Consider the following 13,963-nt stretch of genomic DNA (forward strand, 5'->3'; position numbering starts at 1 on the left):
CCCCAGGCCGGCCACCTGCCCTTGGGCCGAGGGAACAGAGCCAGGGTTTCGGAAATTAAGGCGGAGCAGGGCAGGGTGACCGCCCCCCTGGAGCCCTCGGCCAGCCGGCTGACCAGATGCGTTGGAAATAGCGGCAGCTCGCGTGGCCTGCAGCCTCGGAAGAGGCGAGATTAGAGCACTTAGTAGAAGACAGCTGCGTTCACGTCTGTGTTTTTGTCTCACGGTCCAAAAGGGGGATTGGCTTGTCTCACGGAAGTGTCGCAGCTTTGGTGGACCTGGAAAGACCGGTTGCATTTGAAATCATTTGGGTTTTCTCAGAGAAACCAAGCCGCGCTGAGGAGAAAGGCCTTGTTGATTTTTCTGCCGCCCAGCTAGCAGTGACGAACCCCAGATCTCAGGACCCCAGCCCCGTCTGTTAAGGGCGAGGTAGGAACCCCTTGTTTTCTCTCTCTCCGTAAGGTGGGCCAGGTTGGGGTATGCTTTCTTGGAGCGGTTTGTCTACAGCGAGAGGCTTAGGGGTCTTTGAGAAGACGTTTCACCTTGTCTGTGTCCGGACATTGTGGAGCTCGGCCCAGAGCCTCAGAGCGTTAAAACTTGACTCAGTCCTGCTGTTGAAAGAGAGGGGTTGTTTGTGGGGATCTTAAAAACCATGTGGAGGTACCAGAGCCTCTGCTGGGTCTAGATAGAGTGTGTGTCATTTCTAGAAAGAGTCACGTGCGCCCCTCCACCCTCCTCCCCATCCACTCCGCTCTCCCAGAAGACGAGCCAGCTGACCGACTCAGATCTGTAAGACGCACACGTACACAGCGAACTCCCTGTTTTAAGATTTGAGGCCTAGCTCCTAAACTCTCGGAGTCACGTTTTGTTCCAAGTTGCTTCGGTGTTTAACAAGAAGTTTGACTTCAGAATTCATGGTGGCAGACTGAGCGAATCAAACGTTGTGTGCGGCTGGGAAGCTCTGCTCCTCCCTCTGCATCTTCCTGAGGCCTGGGTGTACTTGGCTGTCTCGTCATTATCTGCCTGTCTTCTCCTGTCCAGGACGACAGCCCCCAGCCTGATACGCATCTTCTTGCTGGGGGATCGAAGTTCTTAGCGCCATGGAAATTTGGAGGGCCAGGCCGACTGTGCCCCCCATGTAACCCCGGAGGGCTCCCACCGCCGCGGCGCATTGGGCCAGACAGGCGGGCGCAGGCCAGGTGGCCCGCATGAACGCCCCAAAAGGGTTTGCAGACAGGCCTCCCTCTGCTAAGGTCTAGAGCAGCGGGAGCGTGTAATCACACGGCTCCGGGAACAAGAAAATGCGGCTGTAGTTCTGAGATCAGCAGATTTCTGACTCTGAGGAAGGCCCTTTCTGGGCCCGCCTGGAACGAGGGCAGCGGGCAGCGGACTCCCAGGCCGCCCCTCCGTCCCCGTCCCCGTCCCCGTCCCCGTGAGCTGATGTGTTCAGCGCCACACCGCTTCGGCTTCGGCGCCCGACCGCTCAGGATTTGGCTTTCTTGTCCTCTTTGCTGCTTCTCAGCGCTTCTCTCTGAGCTTCTGTCCTCGTTTTCTCAAATCACCTTTTAAGTGATTCTAAGCCCAGATTGTGCTTTTATCGGAGGAGTCCTTATTTAGTGCAACTGAAATAATTTTCTTCTGAAAACGGCTTTTCCGCGCTCAGTAAATCTGTTAGATGGTTGGATGTGATTTCATTAACTCACTTCACCACAGTGAGGATGGGCTCGGGACATTTTTAAATGGGAAATTGAAAGTCGTGATTTTTTTGTTCTCAAGGGAACAAAGTCAGAATCTCAGAGTGGAGAGGAGTGTTCCAAAAACATTTAAAAGATACATACGTGTGTGTGTGCGTGTGTGTGTTTGTGTGTGTGTCTACACATCGACATACACATCTACACAAAGTAAAGTTCCAATAAAGCTTAACATAAGCTACTCAGAGCCTTGCAGGAGGTGTGGGCTTTCAAACGTTGAAAAATTGATATCGTTAGGCCCTTGAAAATGAAATAGGATGTGAACTCTGGGACGGCTACCCGAAGTCCTTCGGGCTCAGTAGATATGGATTCGATTCAGGACTTCTTTGCACTTTAGAAACAAAACTGTCCATCAGTTTTCAGACTTCACGTAGAGACTTCAGCTCCCGCGCACGACAGGAGGCCAGTGAAGGAGTATTTTCCACTCCTGCTGTCGTCTCACGGAGACCAGACAATGCCACCTCCGTCGCCACCTGCCTTGTCATTGTCACTTTGCCGGGAAGGCCTAGCCTCTTATCCTCAGCCCGGACCACACTTCCCTTCTGAGGGCCACAGGGGCCGCTTGTATACAGCGCATTTAGCGTCTCTGAAAACACCAGCCATTTGGGGGAATCCCAGTTCATGTTCCAGGGTCGGCTGGGTGGGGGTGTTAGGCCAGCAGAGTAACCTGGCTCCCTTTCTCCTCTCTCTAGGCCGGATACTACTGAAGAAAGAGCCTGTTCAACCTCCTAGTTTCCTGTACTGAATTCTCTCTCTCTTAAATAATTAACGAACCAATCGTTTTAAAATTCTCCAGAAATAGTAAGGAAATATGCAAATGCATCCTAATCAAACCTAACAGTCCTTGCGACTCACCATTAATAAAACTTGCCGTTTCAGCTGACCCCCCGTCTTCCCCCACGGTGGGGGGCCCCCGCTCAGAGAACCTGTTTTGCCTTGTGTTCCCCAACTCGTAGAGTTCTGGTCCAGTGGGTGGAGGACATGCCAGGCCGACTCCCTGGGGATGTAAACAGGGGTCTCCAAACCTGTCGAGTGACTTCTTCAGTTCATGGGACACAGGACACCCCACCCCCACCTGTGCTGCCTTTCGCCATCACTCTGTGAAGCTTCTCCAAGGGGCTCCTCCCTGCACGGGGTTATCCACAGCCCTCTGCAGCCCGCAGGGGGGAGGACGGACCTTCCCAGCTCGGCTTGAGGTTTGAGGCACTAGATCTGTGTGTTTGGGGAGAGGGGACGTCCCTGTGCCTCATCACGGGGACTTGAGGACTTGACCTTCAGGAGCCAGCCCTCCTGTCAGACATGCTCTCTGACCAGTGACCCTCTTCCTTTTCCCCGTCCACTCTCCACCCTCCCTTGTGTTTGGCTTGTGACAGTCGTTTGTGACTGTCTGCAAATGCCTTGTGTAACTAATGCCACAGAAAACATCCCGTAAATCCCAGGCCTTCCGGGGAAGACAGTTGCCAATTTCCATGTGAGTATCACCCGTCATTCTTACTGGGCAGGAGCTGTAGAATTCTGCATCTTATAAAACCTAACGGGCACTTCTTTTATGCTGTGATAAAATGTCTTGTAACAACACGTACTCTCTCTCAGGATCTTAAAGTTTCAAGTCAGTGGATCTTCAAGGACAGATCTTTAGGTTTTTTACTTCCATAGCACGATGCAAATAAATTTCACTTTTTTAAACTTCAGAGAGACCCCTTTCTGAATAAATTCAGCCTTCAGGACTTAACGTGGAAAGCCATTGCCTGTCACGGACAAGAGGCCTTGGATATCCAGGAGTGTGGAGCTTGAGAGCCCCAGGGGGGCCGCGGGGGGACCGTCTGGAGAAGGACTCTGTAAGCCCCGGCGCCCTGCCGGAAGAGGGGGACGGAGGACACAGGAAGGGGGTCTCCTGAGCATGGCCGAGGGCTGAGACCTGAGGGACTTCGGCCAAGGTGGGAAGGAGCCCTGTGGAACGCGGCCTCCCTGCCGGGCAGCAGCTACAGCGCCTCCACCCTCCCCGCCCCCACACGACGAGAGAATGTAATTCACTTTACAGAGTCAGCTTTGTTGAATGAGTTTGTTCCAGGGTGGCCGTCTGAAGTTCACCACCTTCGTCACTGGCTGTGGTGTCAACACTTAATCGCTAGACTGGTTTAAGGTGTCAGGATAATCGGTGACGAAATACGGTAGCCAAAATTTCAATACAGAGATGTCATTTAGCATATTAAATTGTGCACTGCGATTTCTAGTTAAGCTAAACTACTGGCTTGTCTATTAGTATGCTCTGTTTCAAAATAAATACATTATATTTGATAAAACTGGCATGAATTTTAATAACATTCCTAGTAGGGAACCTCTTCTGTCCTGTTAGAGACCGTTCTTTGGCCATAAATGTTGCCCCAACTATAAATCCGTTTTTTGCCTTTATCTGTTTAGGGGTGGTATTGATCAGTTTTCCTTAAGTCCTGCCTTTTCACTGAAACTCTTAACTGAGAAGATTTTTTTTTTTTAAATATATTTTTATTTTTTATTTCTAGGAGAGAGAGAGAGAGAGAGCGTGAGCAGGGGAGGGTCAGATAGAGAGGGAGTCACAGACTGAAACAGGCTCTAGGCTCTGAGCTGGCAGCACAGAGCCCGACGCGGGGCTCGAACCCATGAACCGCGAGATCATGACCTAAGCGAAAGCTGGACGCTTAACCGACTAAGCCACCCAGGCGCCCCGACCGAGAAGATTTTCTAAGGCTCTGCTTTCTGTCACTTGTGGGTTTTTATTTTTTTAAATAGCCATATAGTTAAATAGGGTTTTTCCAGCTCTGCCCTTCTATCCCCATTTGCCAATCTAAAACAAGGGTTTCTGTGAGGTGCTCCCGGAACACGAATCCCGTAGGGTTTACGCAGAAATTGATCCCACACCCATCCTGGGTGGCAGGATTCATAAAGCACACCAGCATCTCAAAGATCCGAGGCCCATAGAATCCATGTGCCGTTGAGTGTGGGTCGTTTCCCAAACTTCCTTGACTGTGGCACCCTTTTCTCTCGATAAGGTTTTAACCTTAGAACACGTTTGAGGAAGCGACACTGCTTCTCTGTGCCCTGTTCTCAGTCATTCCATTCGGTCGTCAGAAGCACACTAAGGTATTTGTGTCACGGACAAATTTGTATCCGCCTCTGCCTCCCTGGGAGCAAGAGGCCCGGACTCTCGCCAGGTTCTGAACATGACATGAATTCATGTTGACTCTTCAAACAGGGATTACATTCTGTGTGTCTTTTTTTTTTAAATTGGCTTTGATCATTTTGTTTGTGAATGTGCGTAGAGCCACTGATGGCCCAAGGGACTGTGGCAGCGGAGGCCACACTGCCTCCGCTTCGGATGACCGCGTGCGGCCTGATTCGGCGTGGGGTCTGGCCGTCCCAGGCGTCAAAGAAAAGCAGCCTAGAACTTGGGTCGGTGTTGCATTTCGTCCCGAGGCCGCGTGGCCGAGCGAGTGGTGGGTCTATCGTGTCGCTGCTGTACGAACAAGCCTTTCTCAAGGCCTGTGGTCGGCACAGGGCTGATGGAACACGGGCTCTGTGGACAGCCGGACAGCACCTGGCCCTGCGGGGTTTCCCAGCACCCAGGTCTGCAGGGGCCCGTGGGGGGCGCGGCGAAGTGGGCCGCCCGTGCGGGGCAGCAGACTCGCCTGGAAATACGTAATTTTTAATTGGGTGACTGGCTTTTCTGATAGTGTTTCGATTTGAAATCTCCCGATTTCATCACTCACATCACTGACCAGGAAGGGCAGCCCCGGGACCGGCCCTCTCCGGTCGGCTGACATCCTCTTAAAGAGCAGAGAAGAGAAGGCCAGTTTGACAGAACCGTCCGGTCACGCGAGGCGCAGGCTGCAGGTCTCGTTTTTGAGGTGCGGTCCAAAGTGTACGTCCACCCACACTGGGTCCCCAGGGCGCTGTCGGGGGACCGGTGTGGAGGCCCGGGGGCGCGGCCACTCCTGATGGCCTTCCCGTCTCCGGGCTGCTCCCTAGTGTCTGGAGGCCAGGACCCGGATGACCAGCCCCGCTGTCAGCGTGGCTGACGCCACCCCCAGAGCCGCCCCGCGGCGCATGGCCAGCTGGCTGGCTGACAGTCTGCTGGCCGGAGCCGAAAGGGCCTGGGCCACCTCCGGAGTCCTGAAGAGCTCTTGGTGGCCCTCAGGCCTCGAGTACGTCGTCAGGGTGATGCCGGGAGAGCCACCCGTGGCCACTGCAGAGGCAAACGAGAGCAAGGTCAGCGGTGCGGGGCCTGGAGAGAGCCGCGGCCTCGGAACCAGGAAGCCCGGCTGCCTCTGTCGTGCTGTGTGACGTGATGTGGGAAAACCGCTGACACACGTGAGCCTGATGCAGGGGTAAAGCTGCCGGTGAGCTCGCGGGAGGCACGTTCCTGTCTGAGCCCCGCGACGACACGTGACAGAGGGTAAGTCCCACACGTGCCTTCAGAGCACATCCTAAACGTGTAGGGGTCGGACCTCACCGTGGTGTCTCGTGACACGCTACCCGGAGCTTTCGTCAGCTGGCTCACTACGGCGCTGGTGACGGCAGAGCCCAGGGGGAGATGAGGTCACCCAGAGAAGCCAGGGCTCTGGGCTGTGAAGACGCACGCCTGGCGCTCCTCACCAGCCCGGGACAGGAGGGCGCCTGTGCCCCGGGCCGAGGCCATCGCCGCAGCACAGAGACACTGGATTGACAGCGGAGGTGCCCGCCTGTCTGCTGGGGTGCAGAGAGGACAGCGGGGGGGGGGGGGTGCCCCCACCACCCGGGCCAGCCAGGCCAACCTGCCCGGGCCCAGCTGCTGTAGGCCGGGATGTGGCCTTGTGGGCCGGGCTGGGCTTCGGTGGTGAGAACGCACTCTCCAGCCCGACGGGCCCGTGCTGGGATCGTGTCCCCTCTTCCAGTTGTGGGACCATCGTAGGGGAAGAGACCTAAGCCCTTAGCCCGGCTTCCTCATCCGAGAACGGGGCTACAGCTCGCTGCCTCACAAGGCTAAGGATGTGAGGTGCCTCACACGGGCCTGGTTGAGTCATGTGGCAGTGTCCTCTTCCTGGCACTTAGGACTCCGTGTTCGTGCCAAGAGGAGCTCTGGCAGCTTGGACTTGGACTTGGACTTGCACTTGCCCAGGGCACGCAGGGCAGCCGGGAACAGTTTGCCACCGGCATTGGTGCCTGCCCAGCAGAAGCACTGAGACCTTACCTGAAGATGTGACGGCTTCTACAGGCCCGGGTCGGGGGACTGTGGTCACCGTGGCCACCATGCCGTCAGTGCTCTGCGGCAGCAGCCCTGCGTGTTTCTGGGCCTAAAAGAGCAGATTCGGGGTCTTTGAGAGTACCCCCGCCCCCGTCTCTGCCTTCAAACTGAGCTGAGAAGCAGACGCTGACCTGGACTGTTTAAAAAGTTCGGCCAAGGGGCGCCTAGGTGGCTCAGTCGGTTGAGCATCTGACTTTGGCTCAGGTCATGACCTCACGGTTCGTGGGTTTGAGCCCCGCATCGTCTCTGTGCAGACAGCTAGCTCAGAGCCTGGAGCCTGCTTCAGATTTTGTGTCTCCCTCTCTCTCTGACCCTCCCCTGCTCACGCTGTCTCTCTCTCTCAAAAATAAATAAAACATTTAAAAAATTTTTAAAAATAAAAAGTTCAGCCAAGGGGCGCCTGGGTGGCTCAGTCAGTTAAGCTTCTGACTTTGGCTCAGGTCGTGATCTCCTGGTTCGTGGGTTCGAGCCCTGTGACGGGCTCTGTGATATCAGCTCGGAGCCTGGAGCCTTTCAGATTCTGTGACTCTTCTCTCTCTGCCCTTCCCCCGCTTGTGCTCTGTCTGTCTCAAAAATAAACATTAAAAAAAAAAATGTTCGGCCAAGAGGATGTTAAACAGGATGATGGTGCCCCCCCTTCCAAAGTCAGGGCACACACACCCGGGGGCTTGTCCAGGTTCAGACTAGTTTGAGCTCCTTGCTTTGGTTTCCGGCAGCTTGGGCTGGCCGAGGAAGGTTTTTGGCGTGTGCGCCTCTCCTTGAAATTAAAGAGTGTACCGGCACCGTCTGGGGTCCGGTTACGATGCCAGGAGATGTTGAGGCTGAGGGGGCCCCTCCGTGACCCCCACCCTCCCCGCTCAGCCCACAGATCACTGCTGCTGGGGCCCAACACGCTCTCGGCATTTCTGCACGTTTGGCCAGGCCAGTGGCCACCGCTCGCTCACCTCCTCCGCAGCTAGCTTCCAGTCCAGCCGGGTGGTGTAGACAGTAAAGGCGGCCGCTCCCAGGAGGCCGCAGGCCAGCATGCCCAGCCAGAGGCCTGTGGGAGACGAGTGACAGCTGGGGACAGAGTGCCCCCCCAGGCCTCCACCCACGCCCCCTCGCAGCACGTACCCATGATTCTCATTCTGACCACAAAGGTCAGCACGATGCCCAGCGGGAGGCCGATGGCATAATACGTAACCGTGTTCAGGACGGCTCCGAAGGCCTGCTTGCCGGCTCCTCTCAGAACTCCGCCATAGACGCACTGCGAGGGGAGGCAGGGAGGGGCGAGAGGCGGGTGTGAGCCGATGGCGCGGAGCCGGCAACAGGCCCTCTTGCCATGTCGCATGGCCTGCTTTCACTCTCAGCCCAAGGCAGTTGCTCTGGTTCCCTTCCGTGGGGACACCGAGTCTGGGCAGGTCACTTGCCCAGGGTGCACAAGAGCAGCTGCATCTTGAACACAACTCCGGAGGCCCCGTCTTCACCTGCACACTAGGCCTGCCTCTCTAGAAAGTCAAAGTCAAACGGGAAGCCGACCACCAGCTGGCCCTGGAGGCTGGACACGTCACCCAGGGTCGCATTGTGTTGCCTTCGCACTGCTGCTGTGGCAAATCACTGCAGATCCGTGGCTTAGCACAAGGCACGTGTACTGTCTTCTGGTCCTGGAGGTCACGAGTCCCCGAAATGGGTCTCACCGCTCCGAAATGGGCGGGTTCCTTCTGGAGGCCCCTGCGGAGAATCTATGTCTTTGCCTTTCTCGGCCTCTGGAGGCCGCCCTGCATTCCCTGCCCCCCCAGTCAGTGGTGGCATCAGTCCACCCTCTGCTGCTGTCAAGGTGTCTCCTCCTCTGTCTGTCTGCCTGCCTCCCTCTCTCACCTGTGAGAACCCTTGTGATTACTTTGGGCCCCCGTATTGATCAGACCAGAACAACTCTGGAGAAAGCACTACCTGCTTCACTTTTCTATTCTCTTCGTCCCCACCTGATCTCAGAGCCGATGAAAGAAAGAGCGATGGGCACAACTCATGCTTGCTCAGTGCCACTGAAAAATAGCTATTTGGTTATTTTCATTTTGTTAAGATAAAGGATGTGGAGTGGGGCACCTGAGTGGCTCAGTCAGTTGAGCATCCGGCTCTTAGTTTTGGCTCAAGTCATGATCTTGTGGTTTGTGGGTTCGAGCCCCACATCGGGCTCCACGCTGACAGCACTGAGCCTGCTTGGGACTCTCCCTCTCTCTCTGCCCCTTCCCTGCTCTCTCTCTGTCTCAAAATAAATAAACTTTTTGGGGCGCCTGGGTAGCTCAGTTGGTTAAGGTCCGACTTCAGCTCAGGTCATGATCTCACAGTTCGTGAGTTCGAGCCCCACGTCAGGCTCAGAGCCTGAAGCCTGCTTCAGATTCTGTGTGTCCCTCTCTCACTGCCCCTAAGCCACTTGCATTCTGTTTCTCTCAAAAATAAACATTTTATAAAATAATAAAAAATAAACTTTTTTTAGAAAAGATGAAGGACGTGGAGTATCTCGTGGTTTGCTTTCACGCTTTCGAGCAAAGAGGTAACACATTCGGGACAGGAGATGTGTGCCTCCTGAACTCTGAAATGTGGTGTGTTTGTTTCCCATGATTATATATTGTGACATAGAAGGTATTTTTTGGTTAGAAAAAGACTTCTCCCAAGTTATGATTGAAGAGCTCTGAACAAGTATATCTCAACCCCGGGGTGATTTTCGCCCCCCAGGGGACATCTGGCAGTGTCTGGGGACGTCTTGGGTTGTCACAGTGCAGGGGCACTACCTACATCGAGTGGTGTGAAGCCATGGACGCTATTAAACCCCCTATAGCGCATGGGCAGCCCCTTACGACAAAGGATTATCCATCCTGAAGTGTCACCAGGCCAAGGTTGAGGAGCCCTTTAAAGCATTCTGAGTCACAGTGACAATTTCAGAGGCAAACACAGGAAGGGCCAGGGCCCCATGAGGCTGGTTGAGCAGAAGGCTGTGGGCCCTGCTGGAAGAAGCAGTGGACGGGCGCACTAGCCAGGGATTTAACGGGGAGGCGAAACGAGCCGGTTGTGGGGAGGGGGAGCGGGATACGTTCTCCATAAAATCCACGCTGACCGGAGGCTGTGCGTACGCGCAGCGGGGACCAGAGCAGGCCCGAGCCTCCCATGCGTCGTAGACAGTGGAGCCTGGGCGCGTGGACAGAAGAGACGCAGGATAACCCAGAAGGAAGTAAGAGCCGGGCAGCCTGGCAAAGAGCCCACATGCACATTCAGATCCTTCGGCAGAGGATGGAAGCCTTCCCGGCTATCAGGTGTTTGAACACAACCTCCGACCAGTAACTGCCTGAACACTGAGCTGTGCAAAGGGGTGTGACCCCTAGCAGGCTAAGCCTAAAAATAAACATAGGGTAAACAAAACACACGGAACAAAACCGAGTAGGGAAAGCAGCTCCAGGCTATAGAGGAGGCAGGATTCACAGAGAGTCCAGGCAAATTCCTAAATAAAACAAGAGGCCTCGGGGAAAGGTCACATGCGACATTGGGATGAGGCTGTGCGAAACCACACCAGAGAATTCAGTTAGAGACGTGGCCAAGAAAGGAAAATGGGAATTTGGAAGTTAACACAAAGAATAAACAACAGGAGGGGCGCCCGGGTGGCTCAGTCAGTTTTGCATCTGACTTCGGCTCAGGTCATGACCTCACGGTTCGTGGGTTTGAGTCCCGTGTCGGTCACTGTGCTGACAGCTCGAAGCCTGGAGCCTGCTTTAGATTCTGTCTCCCTCTCTCTCTGCCTCTCTCCTGCTCACGCTGCCTCTCTCCCTCTCTCAGAAATAAATAAAACATTAAAGAAAGAATAACAGGAGAAATGTTTAAATATTTTGAACGAAGAGTAAAATAATGTATCAGATTTATTAGATGTCACTAACACAGTACTTGGAAATGTATAGTCATAAATGCTTATGTCCAAAAAGAAGAAAGGCCTCCAATCCATAGCCTAATATCGCACGTTAAGAAACAAGAGGAAACAATACCTACATAAAGCAGAAGGATGGGAATAATGATAAGACGGGGAATTATTGAAATAGACAACAGAAAAAAACAGAAAATCAATGAAACCCCAAATTCTAGATCTTTGATGATACCCACAAAAAGGATGAATATTTGCCAAGGACTTGACCTTGGTAAGGCAAGACCAAGAAAATAAGAAGGCGAAGACGCAAATTACCGAAATCAGGGGTGAAAGAAGGGACGTTACTACCGACCATAAAGGAAAGGATCATAAGGAAATACTGCGAGCAACTTGGTGCCAAAGAATTAGATGGATTTAGCTGAAGTAAATAAGTTACTTGAAAGACACATTACTGAAAGTAACTCAACAAGAAATAGAAAGTGATCTATAACAAATAAATAAAGTGAACTGATTTTAAAATCTTCTGACAAAAGCCCAGGCCCAGATGGCTTCACTGGTGAATTCTATCCAATATTTAAAGAGGAGGGGCGCCTGGGTGGCTTAGTTGGTTTAACAACCTACTTTGGCTCAGGTCATGATCTCGCAGTTCATGAGTCCGAGCCCCGCCTCGGGCTCTGTGCTGACAGCTCAGAGCCTGGAGCCTGCTTTGGATTCTGTGTCTCCCTCTCTCTCTCTGCCCCTCCCCAACTTGTCCTTTCTCGCTCTCTCTCAAAATGAAATAAACATTAAAAATTTTTTAATAAAAAAAATGCCAATCCTTCACAAACTCAGAAAGTCTGAGAGGGCACTTTCAGAATCATTCTGTGAGGCTAGTGTTACCCTGATACGAAAGCCAGACTCAGATATCCCCAAGAAAAGATAAAAACCAACAGGCAAATATCCTTCGTGATTATAGACATAAAATCTTTAACAGAATGTTGGCAAACCAAATTCAGGGACAGATAAAACAAGATCTGTACTGTGACCGGGAGGAGTTTATCCCAGGAATAAATACATTTGCTCGAGTTTCTTGGGGAACACGGAAGGGCTGCCCACTGAGGAAAGGCAAGCTTAATTCCATGAGGAAGTCCCACTCCCAGCCCTTAACTGCAAGAATTTCTCAGCTGTGGCAAATACACACATGTGAATAGTGCCCTTAACAACATCCTATGCCAAAAGCAGTAATGGATTCCATATGATGGTTTCTTTTAATGTTCTGTGATAAAAGCTTTGGATAGAATCACAACGCACAGCCCAGAGGAGGCTCCTGTGCTGGAGGCTAAGAGCAGGTGCTCCAAATAATAGCTTTCTGAATGCCTGGCAGATTCTAGAATATGTAGGGAATTAGAGCACGCTATCTTTTAGAAGAATCCTCCATACATACAATTTTGCTCAATGGGTTGCATTTTTTCCCCCATAAGAGTTGATGATAATTACGGAGCAGGTGATTTTGCCCCAGGCAAGGAACCATCTAGAAGGCAGGGGGTCTGTGGTGTTCGTTAAGCACACACTCCTAGGCCAAGCTATTGGATTTTGTGCAAGGGACGCGGTCCTGATGAACTCAACATGTAAAGTAGAAGAGACAGGGCTCAGATTTGGCTTCTAAAATGAGACTTGAGGGGCACCTGGGTGGCTCAGTCGGTTGAGTGTCCAACTTCGGCTCAGGTCATGATCTCACGGCTTGTGGGTTTGAGGCCCGCATCTGTGCTGACAGCTCAGAGCCTGGAGCCTGCTTTGGATTCTGTATCTCCCTCTCCTCTGCCCTTCCCCCACTTGTACTCTGTCTCTCTCTCTCTCTCAAAATAACGTAACTTAAAAATTAAAAAAATAAAAATAAAATGAGACTTCAGGGGTGTCTGGGTGGGTCAGTTGGTTTAGTGTCTTAATTTCAGCTCAGGTCATGATCTTGAGGTTCTTGAGTTCGAGCCCCACATCGGGCTTCGCACTGACAATGCAGAGCCTGCTTGGGACTCTCCCTCTCTCTCTCTCTCTCTCTCTGCCCTTCTCCTACTCGTGTCCATGCGTGCTCTCTCAAAATAATAAAGTATTTTTTAAAAAATGAGACTTCACTGTTTTCTTGTTTCTATGTCATGCTCTTTAGAATTCACATCATCCACATCTGCACTAAATGGGACCCATCCTGTAGTGGTCAAAGGAACAGAAAACTCAGGTCCCTCTGTGTTCTGGGTTGCTGTTGAGCTTCTGACCAGTAGGGGGCATGGCACAGAGCCTGTGGCCTCCGCTAGCCAGGAGGCACGGGGAAAGAAAAAGATTTGTGAGTTTATGCTGGTGTAATTTTTCTGGTTTCTTTGCTAATCCGTTTGCATGTTTTGGCTTGTTGGAAATTGCAGAAGAGAAGGGGAGTCATTGTTTTGAATAATAATAGAATTAATCCAAGCAGATACATTGGGCCCTTTATGTAGAGTTAGCCCTGTACGTGTTTTTAAATTTTTATTTAATGTTTATTCTAGAGGGAGACAGAGACAGAGCGTGAGCAGGGGAGGGGCAGAGAGAGAGGGAGACACAGAATCTGAAGCAGGATCCAGGCTCCAGAGATGTAGCACAGAGCCCGACATGGGGCTTGAACTCATGAACCGTGAGATCATGACCTGAGCTGAAGTTGGACTTTAACCAACTGAGCCACCCAGGTGCCCCATCCCTACTTCGCATAGTTTAATGAGTTAATCCTGGCAGCCTGATGGGGCCTCAGGGAGGGCCCATGAGCACAGACTGGCACAGGGGAGTCAGGCTTCACGTTCATGTACTCACACACATGGCCTCGAAGAGCTGAAAGACGATGTAAATCGGCAAGACCTTGTTCACCAGGGCAATGACCTCTCTGCAGGAGAAACCAGAAAAAGAACATTCACTGGAGTGTTAAGACGTGACTGTGTTCTTGAGCCCCACATCCTCCCTGTTCTACCTCCTCCTAAAAACGACTGTAATAGAGGTAGTCCCCCCCCCAAACCTGACACTCCCAGCCCTAGTTTCTGCATGTCTGTGGGTCTTCTTCTTTTTTTTTTTTTTTTT

The 13,963-nt window shown here is 52.4% G+C and overlaps 2 protein-coding genes across 4 annotated transcripts in view; one reads left to right on the forward strand and one right to left on the reverse strand.

Moving 5' to 3' along the window:
• ALDH3A2 (aldehyde dehydrogenase 3 family member A2) overlaps positions 1-11,505 on the forward strand; it is a 28,634-nt gene extending 17,129 nt beyond the window's left edge. The window contains exons 11-12 of one of the 3 annotated variants that reach the window (XM_039227301.1): positions 2,441-2,549; positions 11,477-11,505. In XM_039227301.1, the coding sequence (XP_039083232.1) occupies positions 2,441-2,455 (15 nt within the window). In that variant the 3' untranslated portion in view covers positions 2,456-2,549; positions 11,477-11,505. Of the gene's footprint in view, positions 1-318; positions 1,723-2,440; positions 2,550-3,440; positions 4,052-11,476 lie in introns of those variants that run through there. The other 2 variants (XM_039227299.1, XM_039227300.1) reach the window with 2 other exon arrangements.
• LOC120228807 (multidrug and toxin extrusion protein 2-like) overlaps positions 5,673-13,963 on the reverse strand; it is a 19,962-nt gene continuing 11,671 nt past the window's right edge. Inside the window, exons 13-17 of the mRNA XM_039227406.1 lie at positions 13,703-13,772; positions 8,122-8,254; positions 7,953-8,047; positions 6,955-7,057; positions 5,673-5,970 (exon numbers count right to left, since the gene is read on the reverse strand). Coding sequence (XP_039083337.1) covers positions 5,750-5,970; positions 6,955-7,057; positions 7,953-8,047; positions 8,122-8,254; positions 13,703-13,772 — 622 coding nt within the window. The 3' untranslated portion in view covers positions 5,673-5,749. The remainder of the gene's footprint in view (positions 5,971-6,954; positions 7,058-7,952; positions 8,048-8,121; positions 8,255-13,702; positions 13,773-13,963) is intronic.

The sequence above is a fragment of the Hyaena hyaena genome, unplaced genomic scaffold (genome assembly GCF_003009895.1).
Source record: "Hyaena hyaena isolate Hyena2069 unplaced genomic scaffold, ASM300989v1 scaffold_27, whole genome shotgun sequence".
In the NCBI taxonomy this organism is placed as follows: Eukaryota; Metazoa; Chordata; class Mammalia; order Carnivora; family Hyaenidae; genus Hyaena; species Hyaena hyaena.